Source organism: Lepidochelys olivacea (assembly GCF_965140295.1).
Source record: "Lepidochelys olivacea isolate rLepOli2 genome assembly, chromosome: 1".
Lineage (NCBI taxonomy): Eukaryota > Metazoa > Chordata > Testudines > Cheloniidae > Lepidochelys > Lepidochelys olivacea.
The window spans coordinates 230456880-230477017 of record NC_140411.1 but is presented as its reverse complement, the minus strand read 5'-3'; the positions used below and the strand labels follow the sequence as shown (position 1 = coordinate 230477017).

General features: G+C 41.6%; 1 protein-coding gene across 1 annotated transcript in view; it reads right to left on the bottom strand.

Annotated features, from left to right (window-relative positions):
• The window catches only part of EFCAB6 (EF-hand calcium binding domain 6), a 150887-nt gene that overhangs the window by 40887 nt on the left and 89862 nt on the right, over positions 1–20138 (bottom strand). Inside the window, exons 17-22 of the mRNA XM_084636519.1 lie at positions 16720–16834; positions 11343–11476; positions 8581–8816; positions 6757–6853; positions 5599–5717; positions 3483–3710 (exon numbers count right to left, since the gene is read on the bottom strand). Of these exons, the coding sequence (XP_084492645.1) occupies positions 3483–3710; positions 5599–5717; positions 6757–6853; positions 8581–8816; positions 11343–11476; positions 16720–16834 (929 nt within the window). The remainder of the gene's footprint in view (positions 1–3482; positions 3711–5598; positions 5718–6756; positions 6854–8580; positions 8817–11342; positions 11477–16719; positions 16835–20138) is intronic.

Here is a 20138-nt window from a genome sequence, read left to right as displayed (position 1 = left end):
ACACTTACAGCCTTCCTATGTAAAACTTGAGGAGTCCAAGGGTCTGGGTTCAACTCCTCTTGCACTGCTTGCTTTCAGAAAGAGCAAACTGAATGTGAAGGACCAGTGGGTGTGCAGAGCAAACAGACTGGAATTGCTACTGGAGGATAACTCCTGGCAGTCAGGAAGTGGGCAAGGAAAGAGACAGCGAATAAGGTCATAGTCAATTAAATTAACAGGTGTGAAATTCAAGGCTGACAAAAGGAAATACTTTTTCACACTGCTTGTGATTGAACTGTGGAACTCATTGCACATAGGGAGTCACTGAGGCCAAGAACATAACAAGATTCAAAAAGCGATTGGACATTTATATGGGTATCAAGAATATCCAGAGTTATAATAATTAATAACAAAAATTGTAGAAGGGATATTACACCTCATGCTTCAGGTCTTAAGCCAATCTCTAACTATTAGAGACTGGGATAAAATCTAATGAGGGAGGGGCCACTAACATCTTCCTCTGAAGCATCTGGACCCAGATCCACAAAGATATTTAGCTGCCAAAACTCCAGATTTAGGCACCACTGCAACCCCCAAAACTGGCGTTTGGCTGCTGCCTGACCCAATGGACAGCTAAACTTGCTCAGCACCTAAAAGTTTGCAGTAACGGTTCCCCAGGAGCCTATGTTTCTGCCTCTAGACGTGCATACTGTTGCCTCACGCTAGGCATCTGGATGCCTATCTCCTGCCTAAGCTCCACAGCAATCCATGAACTGGGGAGAAATAGATGAGATAACCAGAGGAGCACCTGTGGGCCCAAACAAATAGGTGTGCTCAGAGGCTACCTGCCAGATCAGAAAATCTGGCTTGATGATGAAGTGGTCCCCACCTTACAACTTTGATCTCGGTGGTTAGAGCATTCATGCAGGATGTGGGAGACCCAGGTCCAATCCACCCTCTGCCTAAAAAGAGAAAGGATTTAAGCACTAACCACAAGGCTATAGGATATAGCCCTCAGTCTCTCCTGTTGAAGCTCTTCCATTGTGTATGAATAATTAAAGAGTCAAAGGACAAGGGGAGTGGACTCTAAGGGCATGTCTACACTACGAAATTAGGTTGATTTTATAGAAGCCGATCTTTAGTAAGCAATTTTATACAGTTGATCATGTGTGTCCTCACTAAGCGCATTAGGTCGGCAGAGTGTGTCCTCAATACCGTGGCTAGCATCAACTCACAGGGTGGTGCACTCTGGGTAGCTATCTCACAGTCCCCGCTGCCCTTTGGAATTCTGGGTTAAGCTCCCAATGCCTGATGAGGCAAAAACATTGTCGCAGCTGGGTTTGGATACATGTTGTCAGTCTCCCCTCACTCCCTCCTTGAAAGCAACGGCAAACAATCGTTTCACGCCTTTTTTCCTGGGTTACCCGTGCAGACGCCATAGCATGGCAAGCATGGAGCCCGGTCAGCTGCACACTGCTTTCATGAACACTGTAAATATGTCGTGCATTATCCTGCAGTATGTGCAGAACTTAGCTAGGAGCCATCAGCACGAGGAAGATTGTGGGGAAGACATGGACACGGACACAGATGTTCCTGAAAGTACGGGATGTGGTAACTGGGATATCATGGCGGCATTGGGGCAGGTTGATACAGTGGAACACCGATTCTGGGCACAGCAAACAAGCACAGATTGGTGGGACCGCATACTGTTGTAGTATGGGATGATTCCCAGTGGCTGCAAAACTTTCACATGCGTAAGGCCACTTTCATGAAACTTTGTGAGTCCCACCCTGAAGGGCAGGAATACGAAGATGAGATCTGCCCTGACAGTTGAGAAGTGAGTGGCGATAGCCCTGTGCAAGCTTGCAACGCCTGACTGCTATCGGTCAGTCAGGAATTAATTTGGAGTGGGCAAATCTACCATGGGGGCTGCTGTGATCCAATTAGCCAAGGCAATCAATAACCTTCTGGAACTGTAAGAGGGCAACAGGATTCTCCTGTTGCCTCACTCTGTTAACGGTACTGGAACTCTACAGGGAGCTGCAGGTTAATTACTTCAGACTCACTGGGGCAAATAGGGATCATTAGAGTCTCCTCTGAGTCCAAGGGAGGTGGGAATAGCCTCCTCCAGTAGAGAGAGCTAAAACCTGAGATGGACTTGTCCTGAGAGAAGGAGTCCGGAGAAGACTTTGGTGGCACTAAAGGAAGCTTAGGCTATGGCTACGCTAAAGAGCTTGCAGCAGCACAGTGCACTGATGCAGCCGCACCGCTGTAGCACAACTAGTGCAGATGCTCGAAGCCGACAGGAGAGAACTCTCCCATCACTTAATTACCTCAGCCCCTGCAAGCAGCGGTAACTCTCCCGCCAACGTAGCACTGTCCAGACCGGTGCTGAGGTCAATGTAACTTATGTCGTTCGGAGGGTGGCTTATTTACACCCCTGAGCGACATAACTTATACCGATGTAAGCTGCAGTGTGTCCAGAGCCTTAGGAGCAGCAGCCCAGAGGAAAAGAAAGACTTAGTTGGCAGTAAGGGAATCCTCTGAGCAGTCAAACCAGGGAAGATGGCATTCATTTACTTTACCTTTTTGTTTGTCAGCCAGATCTCCCAGGACAGATGTCTTATCTCTGAGGACGTAGAGTTTGTTTGAAATTACGTGGGGACTCCACCAGTTTAGAGACAAGATGTTTGTTGTTTGCTTCTCTTATATAGGACCAGATTTTGGACTCTGCTAGGGCAGTTTTGTGTGGCTGCTCCAGAGACACAACCCTGCCATAATTTTACTTTAACAAATGTATAGATTCCAAGGCCAGAAAGGATGAGTGTGATCATCCTCCTGTGTAACACAGGCCATAGAACATCCCTAGAATAATTGCTAGAGCAGATCTTCTAGGAAAACATCTAATCTTGATTTTAAAATTGCCAGGGGTGGAGGATTCCCAGTAGCATAGCAGCTCTTATGCTTTCCACCCACCTCCATGCACTGGGCATGGTAATCAGAAAGGGTTTGTGACTAAGGTGTCCTCATGCCCCACTGATCCCAGGTACCAGAAATGCCCCTTTGGGTCAGAAACAGCTGGGTGTACATTAAATCTGCCCTGAGGCTGCTCTAATTTTTACTGGGACAGGCCTACTCCCAGTCACTTCTATGATCAGAGAACTGCAAAGGAGGCTTGGTTTAAAGCTACCTTTGCTCTTCTCCCCCAGTTTATGTCAATAGTAGTTCTGACACAGCCCAGGATTGGGGCCATAAACTCTACAAAATGAATGACATACTTCCAGGGAGAATATTTTAGAATTGCCTCAAACAACTCAATGAGTCAAACTTATCCCCACTGAAATCAATTGAGTTACACTGGGTATAAATTTGGCCCAGTATCTAGTAGGATTTATCTTCAGAGAAGGTTTGTAAATACATATATGTATGCTTAGCATTACTTTTTACCACAGTAACGATAAACACAGCATGAAAGTTATTCACTTCACTGATAAATAACTTACTTGATCTGCTTTTTAATCTCACTGACATGTAGGGCTTTAGTTTGCTGTTTCTGCTGCTCTTCCATCTCCAAATGCTTCTTTTGCTGATTACTGTAATGCTCCATCAAACTTGCATAATTGTCTTCCACAATATGTCTGCTTAGTCCAGTGTGAGCGGGTGCAAACTCTAACCCCAATTTCTGTAGAAATTCTTGATGAGTAAGGTAGCCTTTTGCAACTGTATCATACCTTTTAAAAGAAATATTCTTTTAAAATGAAATATTCATATATTCATCACTGCAAGGCATTACCATAAATTTTTCAAAATGCCTAAGTCACTTAGCCGCTAAAGTCTCATTGATTTTCAGCCCTTATAGATGACATGCCAAAAGCGTGTAAGAGTGACTTTCAATGGGACTTGGGGTACATCTACACACTGCAAAAAATCTCCTACAACAGTGAGTCTCAGAGCCTGGGTCAACTGCCTCTGGCTTACACTACAGGACTGAAAATGGCAGTGCAGACAATCCCACTGAGCTGTGAAATCCAGAAAGTGGGGTGTGTCTCAGAACCCAGGCTCCAGCCCAAGAGGTGAGAATGTTTACACTGCTATTTTTAGCCCTGTAGCGCGAGCCCCATGAGCATGAGTCGGTTGACCCTGGCTCAGAGACTGACTGCTGCAGGGCTTTTTTTCCAGTGTAGGAACCCTTAGGCACTTTTGAAAATTCTACCCTAAGGAGAAAGTTGACTGAAATATTATCTACCTCATAGTGCCTTATTTTTAGGTGCCTGACTTGAGATACAGAACGGCTGACTTTCAAGAGGTGCTGACCACTGATTTCAATAGGAGTTGTGACACTTCTAAAAATCAGGCCCTAAATGTTAAGCCACTCTTAAAAAATCTGGGCCTCACTGTATTAAAACTGTTTATGCCTTTTTAGATAGAGACCTTGCTGTAAGTGTGCTCCGTGCAACCCCTTCTTTCTCGAGTGCACCCATGCAGGGAAAAGCCTAATTTAGGCTTAGTTGTTATTCCAATTCCTTTATTCTACATACAGTCACAGAAGGTAAATAAAAGATTTTATATCCTATAAATGCGTGGTGGCTGGGAATGAAGTTATGCAGCAGATGACTGAATGGAAGGGACATATTGTAGTGTGGCATGACATCCATAAGGAATAAGAATAGAAAGTAAAATGTAATGAAGTAGAAAATAGTTCAGAGATGAATCAGTGCTAGGAAATAAACCATATAGTTAATGCAGTTTGAAACCAAGACACCATACACCTGAGCCTTATACCATAGAGAGTCTGAGTTTTTAAAGACTTATAATGAAGGTGGATTTTATACAATGTCACATGCATCTGACATTCTTCTGTTTCAGACACAATTTACAGCACTACTACTCTCAGCTGAAATAGGGCTAGTGTTTTTCCCTCCTTCACAACAAATTACTTGTCTATAAAAATGTATCATGGTATTACTCACAATTTTTACACAGCATGAAACAATCTTACTTTTCCTTGTTATGTGTTTGCTACATATCATATTTCTTTCCAGTGAATCATTTTTATTTCAGCTGAAAATTTTTGAGTGAATTTAATCTCATGAAAAGAAGCAGCTGATAGCATTGACTTCAGACACACCTATAGTACAGACAAGCTTCCTTCAAAGAGCTCTGCCAATGCACCTCCAGTCTGACCTGAAACACTCCTGCTGTTCCAGTCCTAAGCCTCCCTGCAACTGACTGCCAACTAGGAAGAACTGGTGGGCATCTGTGTATATAAATAAGGTCCTAGCAGAAAACCAAATTACTTCACTTGCAATCCAAGTCATCATCAGAGATGAAAGGGTAGCTCAAATTAAAGGGGGCAGGCAATACCATTAAACCCAATAGAAGTTAGACTCACTGACTTCATTGAGAACTGATTAGGCATTTACCTTATTTTGTTAGTGATCTTAGTGTGATAAAAGGCTGTATTTTGGAACACGGCATCATGATGAGCTGATATCAACATAATAAAATAAGTCTCCCTTAGAAAGTAAACAATTGTAATTCACTGTCCTCGATAAGATTCCTGTGTCAGGTTAAATACATATGTTGTTGCTGAAGAACTAATATTTAGAGCCACCTTACCTTGCCCAAAGCTTTTCAAATTCTTTTGGGGTGATTGGAATGGCGAATCTGAACAAGACAGATCTCAAATCCTCTGGCTGCACAATTCCATTGCCTTCACTATCAAACTCACGGAAAGTCTAGAATTTAAGAAACTTTTAATAATAAGAGCCAACAGGCTTTACAAAATACTTGATCTCTTCATACGCAATAATAGGAATTAGGGAAGAATGAAAAAACATACGAAGATGAATTCCATTTTTAACGAGTTTTTGGGCCTGATTATCAGCCTTCACTGTGTGCATGGATCTCTTGGTGAAGTAACACATATGTATGCTGGCGATGTGTTTTGCATATGAAACTTCTATCACCTATGTACACTGGGGTTTGAGCATTAAAAGTGTGCATACAGGTGTGGGTATGCACGAACCTTGATGCATAGAGGTGGAAAGTACAGACTGAAAATCCACACTGAGGTGTCCAATTCTGCAGATGCTGGCTCCAGCTTGTTGTGCTATAAACTAATATAAAGCATTCTTTAGTTGCAGCTGTGCATGCTCATCTTGCAAATTTTAAGTAGCAGCAGTATGGACTCATTTACTGAAATTTTATAACAATGTAATGAAATAACAAAGTTTATTCTCCCCATTCATCTTTTTCTCAATCCACGACTATCTGCCCTTCACTATCCTCAGAGTATACAATAATTGGTTCAGATACATGAAATTTTAATTATTTAGTTTTTATTAAGATTGTTTATAAGTTTCTCTTTATATAGTTATTGGTATTTTGGCACAGACTAATTGCCTTAATGAGGACTGTATTGTGAGTGCAATTTTCTGTGTGCATGTACAGTGCCTAGCACAATGGATCCCGTGATCCATCATTGGGGCCTCTTGATACTATTACAATACATATATTTAATAATAAAGAATAAGAAATAACAGTAGTAATATAAAGAAAATTTTAGAAACAATTCTAATAGCAACTACTAAATAATTAAAATTTTAAAAATCAAATGCTCCAGCACTTTAGTTTTATACATATAAGTTTTTATCATTAATGAGCTATTTTACAAATGCCTTTTTTGAATATTTATATAATCTGAAGATCGAGATTGCATAATGTTCTAAAATCCATTAGTGCAGCTTACTTATTTAATGAAAATGTTTTTCTTACCCTTGCTAGGTCATGCCATCTGGTCTGTGCTTTGATAACAAGATAGTAATGAGCCTGATCACAAGCTAGTTCTGCATCCGGTATTGTCTGTTTTGGTCTCAGAAAGAAAAATAAAATAATAACTAACAGTATTCTACATTTAATAGAATCTTTAATCTCTCACAAGTTTGTGGAGGTTTTTTTTATTTTTTGTTTTAGTTTCTAAGAAACCCTTAAAGGCTATTATTTCACATCTGTGTAAACTTAATTCTTTAAATACTATCTTATTTCCCCAGCTGCAAGTTAGGGAAGACATCTTAAATTTTGTAATTCCCTGTTTATTTTCAGATCAGTGTTGTTCAACTTGCCTCCAGACTTAATAGCAAACACGGATCATTTATCCAGCTAGAAGGAAATGTTAACTATCTTAGAAACAAAAACAATTTAGTCACATATCACAAGACCTGGAGTGACTCCAATAAAGGTATTCCTGATTTACTTCAGTAATTTAGATCAGACCCACTGAATCTACAAAGTTGGTAACTTTAGAGCAGGGGTGGGCAAACTTTTTGGCCTAAGGGCCACATCGAGGTTGAGAAACTGTATGGAGGGCTAGGTAGGGAAGGCTGTGCCTCCCCAAACAGCCTGGACCCCACCCCCTATCCACCCCTACCACTTCCTGCCCCCTGACTGCCCCCCTCAGAACCCCTGACCCATCCAATGCCCCTCCCACTCCTTGTGCCCTGACTGCTCCCTCCCAGGACCCCCCGCCTCTAACTGCCCCACCAGGACCCCACCCCCATCCAACCCCCACTGCTCCATGTCCCCTGACTGCCCCCACCCCCAGAACCTCTGCCCCATCTAACCGCTCCCCGTCCCCTGACTGCCCCCTGGAACTCCCCCTCCCGCCCCCTTACCATGCCGCTCAGAGCGGCAGGACCGACTTATTGGAAAGCCTGGGAGGTGGGTGGGCGCAAGCCCGTGTGGCGGCGTACCTATGGGGAAGGGGGGACAGCAGGGGAGGGGCTGGGGGCGAGCCTCCCCAGCTGGGAACTCAGGGGCCGGGCAGGATGGGCTGGATGTGATCCACGGGCCATAGTTTGCCCACCTCTGCTTTAGAGAGACAGACTTATATAACATTCTACTTCATACCACTGGTAATTGGATTTCCATTATGCGAAACTACTGACCAATTAAATGATATAAAGAGTTAACTGGAAAGTTTCAACGTATTTTCACCTCCTCTCCAATGAGGGTCCAGTTTTGGGTGCCACACTTTCAAAAACATATAGACAAATTGGAGAAAATCCAAAGGACAGCAACCAAAATGATAAAGGTTTAGAAAACCTGACCTATGAGGACAGGTTAAAAAATGGGTATATTTCGTTTTGAGAAAAGAAGACTTGCATGGGGGGAACCAGATAACAGTCTGGAAATATGTTAAGAGCTGTTATAAAGAGGACAGTGACCAGTTGTTCTCCATTCTTACTGAAGGTCGGACAAGAAATAATTAACTTAATCTGCAGCAAAGGACATTTAAGTTAGATATTAGGAAAAACTTTCTAACTATATGGATATTTAAGAACCGGAATAGGTTCCCAAGGGAGATTGTGAAATCCCCATTATTTTTAAGAACAGGTTAGGCAAACACTAAACAAACTGTTTTAAAGAAAAGGTTACTTAAATGCCTGTCAGGGATGGTCTAGGTATATTTGGCCCTGCCTCAGCACATAGGGAGAACTAGATGACCTCTTAAGGTTCCTTCCAGCCCTACATTTCTATGATTTTAACTTCTATAAATGTATACGATCAGTATAGATACTATAACATTGCTGTCCTTCTTACTTGTGAGATGGATTCAGCCAAGGATGTGCCTCTTTTGTTTCTTGGGTCTGGAAAAGTTGAAGGAATTCCTGGTAATTTAATGTAGAGTTCAGGTTCATGCCCAATATACCAAGCAGGCGTGAGTACTCCTCATCTCTAAGGATGAACACAAAGCTCTCCAGGAGGCGTCGAAAATCAAGCATGTTGATTATACCATCACGGTTACTATCTGTTTTATGGAAGGCAGAGTAGGTGTCCTAACAAAGAATATTTAACTGAATGTCAATGCTTGAACTTTCAGATAAAACACATTAGTTACACATTTCAAAATACAAACACTGAATTCATTATGGATTTATTTTGACAACAGGCAAAATATGGCAAGGCAGTTTGATGGTATACAACACCTATAACACCTCCTTACTAGACTCTACATTGTCAACCTACTTCACATATAAAGCTAATGTAAAATCTTCTATCATTGTCCCTAAATGAACTGAAGTCCTATCTCCCCTCATTACAAACAAGTACTGAACTGATGCAAAACCACTTGGCAGCCAATCTGCAAGCCTTCTACACATATGGCCATTGGATCCTGGCTCCCATCAACTCTATAATGATAAAACACCTTATTTCTATGTTTTTTGTTACATACTTAGACGAAACCATTATGAGAAGAGACCTTTCAAAAATGAATGTCCCTCCAGAACGGTTTCCCTCCATTAAAATGCGGAAAAAAAAATCAGAGTGAATTTAGAAGTGATACGTTTTCAGAAATAATTTATTATAGAATGGCCAGCTTTGCCACAGAGCGCTTTAGTTGGTCTAAACATACAAATATTGGTGTATTTATTGGTGTATTAGTCGTGCCAGGAACATAGATAGAACTGAATTCAGCCAAAGGATAATGATTAAATATTCTTTTGTTTTGCAATTGCTAAAAAAATGATAAATTTCTCTTATTCTATACATGTCTATGTTAGGATTTCAACTGATAAATGTTAATGATAATCATTTAACAAAATGTAGAAAAGTAATGACAGGTTTCAGAGTAACAGCCGTGTTAGTCTGTCTTTGCAAAAAGAAAAGGAGTACTTGTGGCACCTTAGAGACTAACCAATTTATTTGAGCATTGTGCTGGAAATGGCCCAACTTAATGATCACTTTAGATAAGCTATTACCAGCAGGAGAGTGAGTTTGTGTGTGTATGGGGGTGGCGGGGTGAGAAAACCTGGATTTGTGCTGGAAATGGCCCACCTTGATTATCATGCACATTGTAGGGAGAGTGGTCACTTTTGATAAGCTATTACCAGCAGGAGAGTGAGTTTGTGTGTGTGGTTTTTTGGAGGGGGGTGAGAGAACCTGGATTTGTGCTGGAAATGACCCACCTTGATTATCATACACATTGTGAAGAGAGTGGTCACTTTGGATGGGCTATTACCAGCAGGAGAGTGAGTTTGTGTGTGTGGGGGGGGGGGGGGCGAAGGGTGAGAAAACCTGGATTTGTGCTGGAAATGGCCCAACTTGATGATCACTTTAGATAAGCTATTACCAGCAGGACAGTGGGGTGGGAGGGGGTATTGTTTCATGGTCTCTGTGTGTATATAATGTCTACTGCAGTTTCCACGGTATGCATCCGATGAAGTGAGCTGTAGCTCACGAAAGCTCATGCTCAAATAAATTGGTTAGTCTCTAAGGTGCCACAAGTACTCCTTTTCTTTTTGTAGAAAAGTAAGTAATTCTTACCGCAATAATACCATGACGGTGGGACAGACGCTAGGCTGGTATAAATGAGCACAGCTCCATTGTTTTTTGCCTATATACACATCAACAGAAAATCTGATTTGGCCCAGTAATTCTGTGCTGTTGTCACAATATCTTGTCTATATTCAGTGGCTGGCCATGAGAATAGCCCTACATTCCTATCATGGCAGCAGCCAGCTCTTGATTGCATCAAGTCCTATCAAGAGGATACAATGCTGTGTTGCCATTGGTCAGTGCACCAGCCAATCATGGTGGGCTCCTATCCCACAGGGGCACTTTTCACCAATTCACCTTTGTATTTTAATGTCATTTTAATAATAAGCTGTATTATTTCAATTCCTTTTGAGACCAGTGCTTTCTTCCAGGACCTCTAGATTTTTACTGGTGCCATCTCTGGAAAAATCTGCTTTCTTGCTTAAGGGCACTGCATTGCTCATTGAAATCTTTAGGCATCATGGATCTGATCTTGCAAATCTTTTCTTCTGTTAGCAATCACACTAATGGGGCTACTCAAGTGTTTAAGAAGTGCAGAAGAGCTGTTTACTTTTGTTGAAATGTAAATAAATATTTTCTTAAACTGTGGCTATAGCTGAAAAAGAGGGTATGTAAAAAACTGCTTTTATTTTCCCAACAAAAAAGTTTTTTATTTGTAGCAGTGCTAAATCAATATAGATATGGAAGATTCATCTGGACTTTGTTCTTTGTGGACCATCAACATGTTAGTTCTGATTCTGGTTGCACAGTCTTTACTACTAGTGACAATAAAAGAATTGGAAAAAATATTTTGGGTTTCAGATCCCAGGAAGAGTTTGCAGGGATAGCAATTAGAAAATCAGCTTTTGAATTGTAAACTGAGTATGTTTGCTCTGGAAGTCACTGAAAGAGAATAAACATTGAACCCCAATATCTTTTTTATAGAGTCTCTTTTCTGACAACTCCACTTAAAAATACCTTTTAACAAATATTTTTAACATAACTAGCTATATTGTCAAAAGCAATCAACAGTTGCATTTATTTACCCCATATGCTTCCATCAGCTTATCATTAAATTGACTTAGACATTCTTCAGCAGTCATGTAGTGAAATTTAGTGCTATTTACTCGGTGGTTTGGACTGCAATATAATGTAGCTCCTGGTCCATTCAATCTGGGATCTGAAATAATTAAATCAGAGTAAAGCAATCTGTGACTTGAATATCTTTTTCTATGGTATTAAACATACTGGACCAATGGAGTTGTCTTATTTATTTATCATATACATTGTTTTAAAAAATCCTATCACATTCTTTAGGCTTCACACATTACATACTTCGATAGTTGAATATAGTATTAGTAAATGTCCCTCTGATTTACAGAAATTGCCTCAGCTCCTGCTTTGCACCATGTGAAAGCAAAAACAAAAACAAAAGCAAAAAACTCCAGGCCCCTGTGGGTAAGCTCTAGTGCAGAAGGCACAGTTGAGGTGGAACTTTTTGTTATCATTGTTTTTTGCTTTTACTTTAGCCTTCTCTGGTTCCTGAGTGTTGCGCCGAATGAGGATGGTATGAGACTGGAGAAGGAGAGGATGGAGTCCAGGAGAGCTGTGACTGGTCTAGACGGGCACTGGAAGGTGTAGGTTCCATCTCAGGTTGACAGAGCCATACGACCTGGCATTGAGCTAGCGCGCTAAAAACAACAGTAGAGCTGTGGCAGTGCAAGTGTTGGGAAGGGCTACCTGCCTCAAGTACATACTTAGGGGTTGCATTCAGGGCGGCTAGCCTGTCTAGTTGCTCCTGCTCCAACGGCTACACTTCTGTTTTTAGCAGCATGCTAGCTCGATTGGAACTAGCATGGGTATGTTTACCTGACCTGGAAATTACACCTTCCAGGTCCAGTCCACACATACTCTGACATACCCTGCGTGAGAAGGAACACAGATTCTGCATTGCTGTAGACAGTGCCACAGAAATGCGTTACAGGTTTCAGAGTAACAGCCGTGTTAATCTGTATTCGCAAAAAGAACAGGAGGACTTGTGGCACCTTAGAGACTAACACATTTGTTTGAGCATAAGCTTTGGTGAGCTACAGCTCACTTCATCGGATGCATTCAGTGGACTGCACATCTCCACTGAATGTCCACTGAATGCATCCGATGAAGTGAGCTGTAGCTCACGAAAGCTTATGCTCAAATAAATTTGTTAGTCTCTAAGGTGCCACAAGTCCTCCTTTTCTTTTTGCAAAATGTATTAGTGACCCATCTTCAACTGCACCACCACTGCCCACTCACTGCACACTAACCCAACTCCTTTGAAGTCATTCTAACATACCCAAACCTTCAGTAGCTTCAAACAGCCACCAGCAACTAAATAAATCTGCCAGCAAAATATTTCTTCCTTCTCAGCCCAACTGTGGAATTTCACCCCCAAAATTACCCCACCTGAGGACCAGGGCAGGTGAGATTCAATCCTGCACAAGTGCCAGTTTTTCTCTGTTTATAATCTCACAGACCTGCAAGATCACGAACAGGAGATTGCTAGCTTCCTGGGGGGGACACTACATTTGCTTCTAGTCCTGGAAGGGCCATGATATTTTTAGGCAATAGAAAATCTATTTTGAGTCACTGTTACAGGTTATTACAGCTCCTTCTGTTCCCTGTGCAGCTGGACTCATGGTAACTAAGGTATCTGGTTTATGAGAGAGAGAGAAATGAAAAATAGTTTAAATAACATGTTTTAACTCTCTAAAGCATTTTAAAAATAGTTTTCCTGGAACATTAGTGGCATATACAGAATAGATGGCAGTGCAGTGAAGTGGAAAGGTTTTATTGGCACTTGTTTTGGAGAACAAACTCTTGTTAATTAAACCTTCCCATACCATGCTGTCATGTATTCTCTCTCTCTAGATATAGATACACACTGTCATCATAAATACACTATGTATAACTGAACAGATATTTATATAATTTAATTTTGCAATATTTTTTTCCTCATGTTGATAGGCATATATGTGTGTGTGTAAGGGACTGATCCTGTAACCCTTACTCATATGAATAAACCCATTAAAGTAAAAAGGATTGCACACAAGTGGGGTGTTGCAGGATCACAACCTATAGGTTTTGGCCTTTCAGAGTCATGAAACCAGAAGACCCAATGATACAAAGGTAGTTCACCCAGTAGATTAAATACTGTAGCAGATCTGCAGGTTCATCATCATCCATATCTTCAACAAATTCCTCATGTTTTACAATTTCAAAGTATTTTTGTTTTACTTCAACTTTAAAAATGAGATAAACCTATACAGAAAAATGTACCTCCTGACATTTCTTCCCCTCAGAATTTTTCTTATTAATCAGTTAAATAAACAGAACCTCCCAACAGAGTACTTCTTTTCTTTTTAAAATATATTTGTACTTTAACCCACTGAGACACAGACATGAGGACAAAAATAACTCGGAAATATCAAAAACACTATCCTTCCCTCACCCAAACAAAGAAACCATCAAAAGCCATCCACTGTGGGCCTTTCTGGTTCTTCGACTTGGACCTCTCAAGGTCCCTTCCAGCCCTACATTTAGATGATTCTCATTTTTATCCCCTACTTCCCCCTGCTTTATACACATCCAGTTTTTTGGGATCTGATTCTGCACTGTTCATTCAGGCAACATTCCTATTGAAGTGATCATCTCACTAAAGTCAATGGGAGTTTTACTTACATAAAGGAAGTAGAATAATGCCAGATATCAACAGTATTTCTAACTGCAAGTGCTCAAAACACAAGAATCTTTTCCCCCCCCAAATTCATGAGATTGACTTAAAATCATATTTTAATAAAATAATAATTTCATTTTTTCTCTGCCTTCCGTTTTTTTAAATCTCTATGTCAAATCTGGGTAATTTTCCTCTGCAACTATGATGATTGGTAACTTTAAAAAAAAATGAAAGTAGAGACTCACAACTCCTAGGAACTGGGGCTTTAAGAAAAAGCCCAAATACCACAAAACTCCTGATTAAATCACTGCAACACTGCTCTCGAGAATATGTCCAGTTTTACTTTGATCGTATTGATGTTACCTTGCTTTCAGGCATATTTTACTAGGCTCTTTGAGACAGTATAAGATGTTTTGATGGACAGATGGTTGGTCAAGGTCAAAATTATGAATGTTAGGGCAGATACAAGGAATGCCTTAATACTGCATCGGCCAGCTACAAGTCAATTCTTCCCCTTCACCTATATCTAAAGCCAGGTGAAATAATGGCAACTGCTAGCAGTGCAGAAATCAGAACTGTACAACTTTGAGAAAAAAGATCAAAAGAGTCATAATACAGAAGGTGAAACAGACCCCACAGCAGTCAATGGCAAAACTCCCATTGACTTCAGTGGGGTTAGGATTTCACCCAGAAAATCTGGAACTAAAGTAGAAAAGTAACAGAAAAATATATAAAGGAAAGTTGGAATGAGTTATTGCCTATGACACTCACATTTCACCTATGGCTCCTGGATCTAACTGTTGCCTGGGAAAATGAACTATGATTGTTTCTTGCCTCTTAAGGACCAGATTCTGCTACCCTTGCTCACGTTGCCCTGAAATCAATCTGACTGCAGATGGAGTGAGGTTGGTACTACTCACCAAGAGTCAGGATGACAGTATGTAGATATTCACCTTGCCTATCTCCCTAAGAAAAGCCAATTGCAAAGAATAGCAACAAAAATCAAGCTAAAAAATGGGAAGCTAGTGATCCTAGCAGGACACATCATAAGGTTATTGTAGGGGGGTCGCAGTATTGGCATCCTTACTTCTGCGCTGCCTTCAGAGCTGGGTGGCCGGAGAGCGGTGGCTGTTGGTGGAGGACCGAGGTCTGAAGGCAGCAGCGCAGAAGGGTGGCAATAGTGAGACCCCCCTACAATAACCCTGCAACTTCCCCAACCCCCTTTTAAGTCAGGACCCTTAGAGTTACAAGAGTGAAATTTCAGATTTAGACAGCTGAAATCATAAAATTTAAGATTTTTAAAATCCTCTGACTGTGAAATTGACCAAAATGGACTGTTAATTTGGTAGGGCCCTAATAATGAATGATTATTAATAATATTACTGATAAACACACTTTTTACATTAAATAATAAACTTTAAATTTGGACAGAACAAAAACTATACAAAACCAGTCCAAATATAGCATCACCCAGCTCCACTGCCTGTGTCAATTTAGATGAAAGTTTGTTAAAGTTTGTTCCTGAGCTGAGAACATTTATTATAGGTGAGGTACATTATAACCCCCAACAGGTAATACTGAAACCAATGACTGATATAATCCTCGCCTACACTTTACTGATTTATTGAGATGCGCATGAAAAATAAGAAGAGTTGCCTCTCCAAGGTTCAGGGCACCCCTACAATAAAACAAATGAAATTAAACTCCTGCAGACTCCGCATTCTGCTTCCTACTACAATTCTGATTTCCCTCAACAGTCCACTTCTGCAGCAGCTTCTGCGTATACATGTGCCTTGCAGCATGCACTGAAGGTGAACAGATTTCGGCTATCACAGATCAGGGGGAAGCCTGTTCAAGAGTGGAGTGTTTTTCATGGAGCACCCTCTACTTCCAATCTCCTTTCGTTTAAATGAAGGGGGATCCAGCTGAAGCACCTCTGCTGATCAAAACAGTGGCACTATGGCAGGAGAGGAGAGGAAGTCTCTCAAGTAGCAAAGTCCCAAGCCATTTATGTCTTTATAAATTAAAAGCAATACCTTCAATTCAATCCACAAACCAAAAGATAGCAGTGCAAGATCATGGAGCACCAGGGATATGTGCTGTCACTGAGAAGCACCACTTAATATGCAAGCCACTATATTTTGCACCAGTTTACGTTTTCAGGTTGACCTGAAGTGTACCTCCACGTAGAGCAGATTGCAGTAATCCAGTCTTGAAGTGACAAAGGAATGGATCATGGTACAAAATTCCATATCTGAAAGAATTGGTTGCAATCTTTTGGCCAGGCTCAAGTGGTAAAAAAGACTTCTTGGACCATGCTTCTGTAAAATCATCCAGCAGCAACTGGGTTGCCAATACTACAGCTCTTAGGATTCAGAGCTCAACTAATGGATACTGGGACCCACCCTCAATCAAAGGGGGAGAGATCAGCCTTATCTGGGGTTGCTGTCCACACCCGACAATTATCATCTCAGTCCTATCTGTACTGAACTTTAACCAGCTCACCCTCATTCATGTTCCAGTCTCACTCACATACTGGGTTAGATGATCAACAGCTTGGCTGGATCAGGAGTGACAGGGATATGTAGCATCCTGACAACAACACAGCCTATATCTTCTCAATTACCCTCCTAATGACCCTATACAACATTGAGAGAGAAAAGTCAATGAAAGGTTTGTTTTATGTAAGATTGTCATTAATGTTCATCTACCTTCAAATACTGCTACAAAATCAAGATAACTCAGCCCTCCATTTGGGAATGCTAATTTCTCAGTCAGTAAATTAAACTGGCTATCATCCATTGGCATCCCAAGATCTTCCAACACCTGTCAAAGTGAAAAAACAAAACAAAAGGGAAATAAGAAAATGTTTGTTCCTTACATGCCATCCTTTCAAATAAAATGTCTGGGCTCCTAGGTGTACAGTTTCAAAGGACTGTATGGGGTTTTGATTATATAGCTAAACCTCGATAGGTCTGAAAATTTACCTATTCTCTTCATATGTATGGTAACCATGGCTTATATAGAATTGAAATTATAGTGATTAGATATAAATTTAATAAGAGGAACCACATTCTTCAGCAAGTGAGAGTTCCCAGACCATATACCATCCAAGTACTCATGAAGCCTGAACCTGCCTAGCTTATGAGATCTGATAGTAGCACAAATGGCTGCAGTTATATGATTATTTTTGTTCTTTATTCTTTGTGTACTAGCAACCCTTAAAAGAGCCATCCATAGTCTGTAGGGTGTCAGAAGAACAGTGAGGTTAGTAAAACAGTCAATTAAGGGCTTTCAGTATTATACCAAAACCTTAAATCCAACTTTCACACAGACAGCTAATGCAAAGAAAAAAGCAGCAGGTAGGTGGAGTTCCCTCTGCCTACCACTAATGTTAATCATGCTGTTGCATTAGCTGCAGGCAACAAAACAAAACACATTGCAGTAATCCAAAGCCAATGTCCCAAAGGTATGTTGCACAGATCAGCATGTGGGAGGTAAGGCTTCAATTTTATTCTTAATTCATGTATTAATTATTAATTATTATTATTAACAATAAGACAAAAAATAACATTTTACAATTACTTAGCACCTCTCATTTCAGAGCACTTCTGCAATGCACACACAGAATCCACCTCTCAGAAGAGGAGAGCAGCCCGATGAAGAAGTGCACAGCATTCTGCACACTGATGAGAGATGAAATTTTTACTGGCAAACCAAGGAAAACCTAGTCTTATAAGAAGTCCTAAGGGAGCTGTACTGCCATTTTTTAAAGGTCTCATTGCCATGGTAAATCCTGTTTTCACCACAGCTGTCTCCCCCTGCTCTTCCGAATCAGCATCTGGATAAAGACAATGTGCAGACTCTGCCCACACTAGCAGTCGGAAGCACCTCCTCTTCTAATTGTAGGAGACCCAAGGAAATTCCCCCAACACAGGCACTGCATGTGCATGTCTCAGAGCAGGGACATGCTAGGGCAAAGTCAGGAGCAGGACGGAGTAGGGCCACAGAGCTATGAGGGTTCCAGGCAGCATAGAATCATAGAATCATAGAATATCAGGGTTGGAAGGGACCCCTGAAGGTCATCTAGTCCAACCCCCTGCTCGAAGCAGGACCAATTCCCAGTTAAATCATCCCAGCCAGGGCTTTGTCAAGCCTGACCTTAAAAACGTCTAAGGAAGGAGATTCTACCACCTCCCTAGGTAACGCATTCCAGTGTTTCACCACCCTCTTAGTGAAAAAGTTTTTCCTAATATCCAATCTAAACCTCCCCCACTGCAACTTGAGACCATTACTCCTCATTCTGTCATCTGCTACCATTGAGAACAGTCTAGAGCCATCCTCTTTGGAACCCCCTTTCAGGTAGTTGAAAGCAGCTATCAAATCCCCCCTCATTCTTCTCTTCTGCAGGCTAAACAATCCCAGCTCCCTCAGCCTCTCCTCATAAGTCATGTGTTCTAGACCCCTAATCATTTTTGTTGCCCTTCGCTGGACCCTCTCCAATTTATCCACATCCTTCTTGTAGTGTGGGGCCCAAAACTGGACACAGTACTCCAGATGAGGCCTCACCAATGTCGAATAGAGGGGAACGATCACGTCCCTCAATCTGCTCGCTATGCCCCTACTTATACATCTCAAAATGCCATTGGCCTTCTTAGCAACAAGGGCACACTGCTGACTCATATCCAGCTTCTTGTCCACTGTCACCCCTAGGTCCTTTTCCGCAGAACTGCTGCCTAGCCATTCGGTCCCTAGTCTGTAGCTGTGCATTGGGTTCTTCCGTCCTAAGTGCAGGACCCTGCACTTATGCTTATTGAACCTCATCAGATTTCTTTTGGCCCAATCCTCCAATTTGTCTAGGTCCTTCTGTATCCTATCCCTCCCCTCCAGCGTATCTACCACTCCTCCCAGTTTAGTATCATCCGCAAATTTGCTGAGAGTGCAAACCACACCATCCTCCAGATCATTTATGAAGATATTGAACAAAACTGGCCCCAGGACCGACCCTTGGGGCACTCCACTTGATACCGGCTGCCAACTACACATGGAGCCATTGATCACTACCCGTTGAGCCCGACAATCTAGCCAGCTTTCTACCCACCTTATAGTGCATTCATCCAGCCCATACTTCCTTAACTTGCTGACAAGAATACTGTGGGAGACTGTGTCAAAAGCTTTGCTAAAGTCAAGAAACAACACATCCACTGCTTTCCCTTCATCCACAGAACCAGTAATCTCATCATAAAAAGCGATTAGATTAGTCAGGCATGACCTTCCCTTGGTGAATCCATGCTGACTGTTCCTGATCACTTTCCTCTCATGTAAGTGCTTCAGGATTGATTCTTTGAGGACCTGCTCCATGATTTTTCCAGGGACTGAGGTGAGGCTGACTGGCCTGTAGTTCCCAGGATCCTCCTTCTTCCCTTTTTTAAAGATTGGCACTACATTAGCCTTTTTCCAGTCATCCGGGACTTCCCCGGTTCGCCACGAGTTTTCAAAGATAATGGCCAATGGCTCTGCAATCACAGCCGCCAATTCCTGACAAGGGGCAGTTCAGGACAGGCTGTTAGAGCAACCCACTGGCTGGCTGTTGTGCTGGCAGCTGTTTTGTCTCCCAAGCCAGCCCTGCACGTGAAGAGTTCAAAGGTGGCATAAAGCCATCTTGGTCCGCCCTCCCTAAGGCTTCTCAGTGGTACAGCACAAAATTTCACCCTACATTTTTATTCACATTAATAATCAGTACATTATTGTATGTGTATGGTGTTTATCCATTAAGCCTCATTGCAGCACAGTATTTTAGAATCTGCATACACAGCACTAATACTTGGAGTATTATGATCTGGAATGGAATAGCATGGGAAGCAACAGTGCAAGATTCCCTGGATCACTTCATCAATGTACTTCAAATCTGACCTGAAGATGAGAAGGGACTTCAGCTTCTATAACCATAAAATTGTTTTTATGTGCTTAATGTACTTATACAATGACACATAGCAGTGGCCTGAATGACCAGCAGCCAGCTTGGTCTTCACTTCAGAGAGGGTTAAAATTTTAACAAGCAGGACCAGCACTGGAATTTTTGGTTTGCCTACAATGTTTTGCTGCCTTTCTCCACCCAAAGGTACTCAGT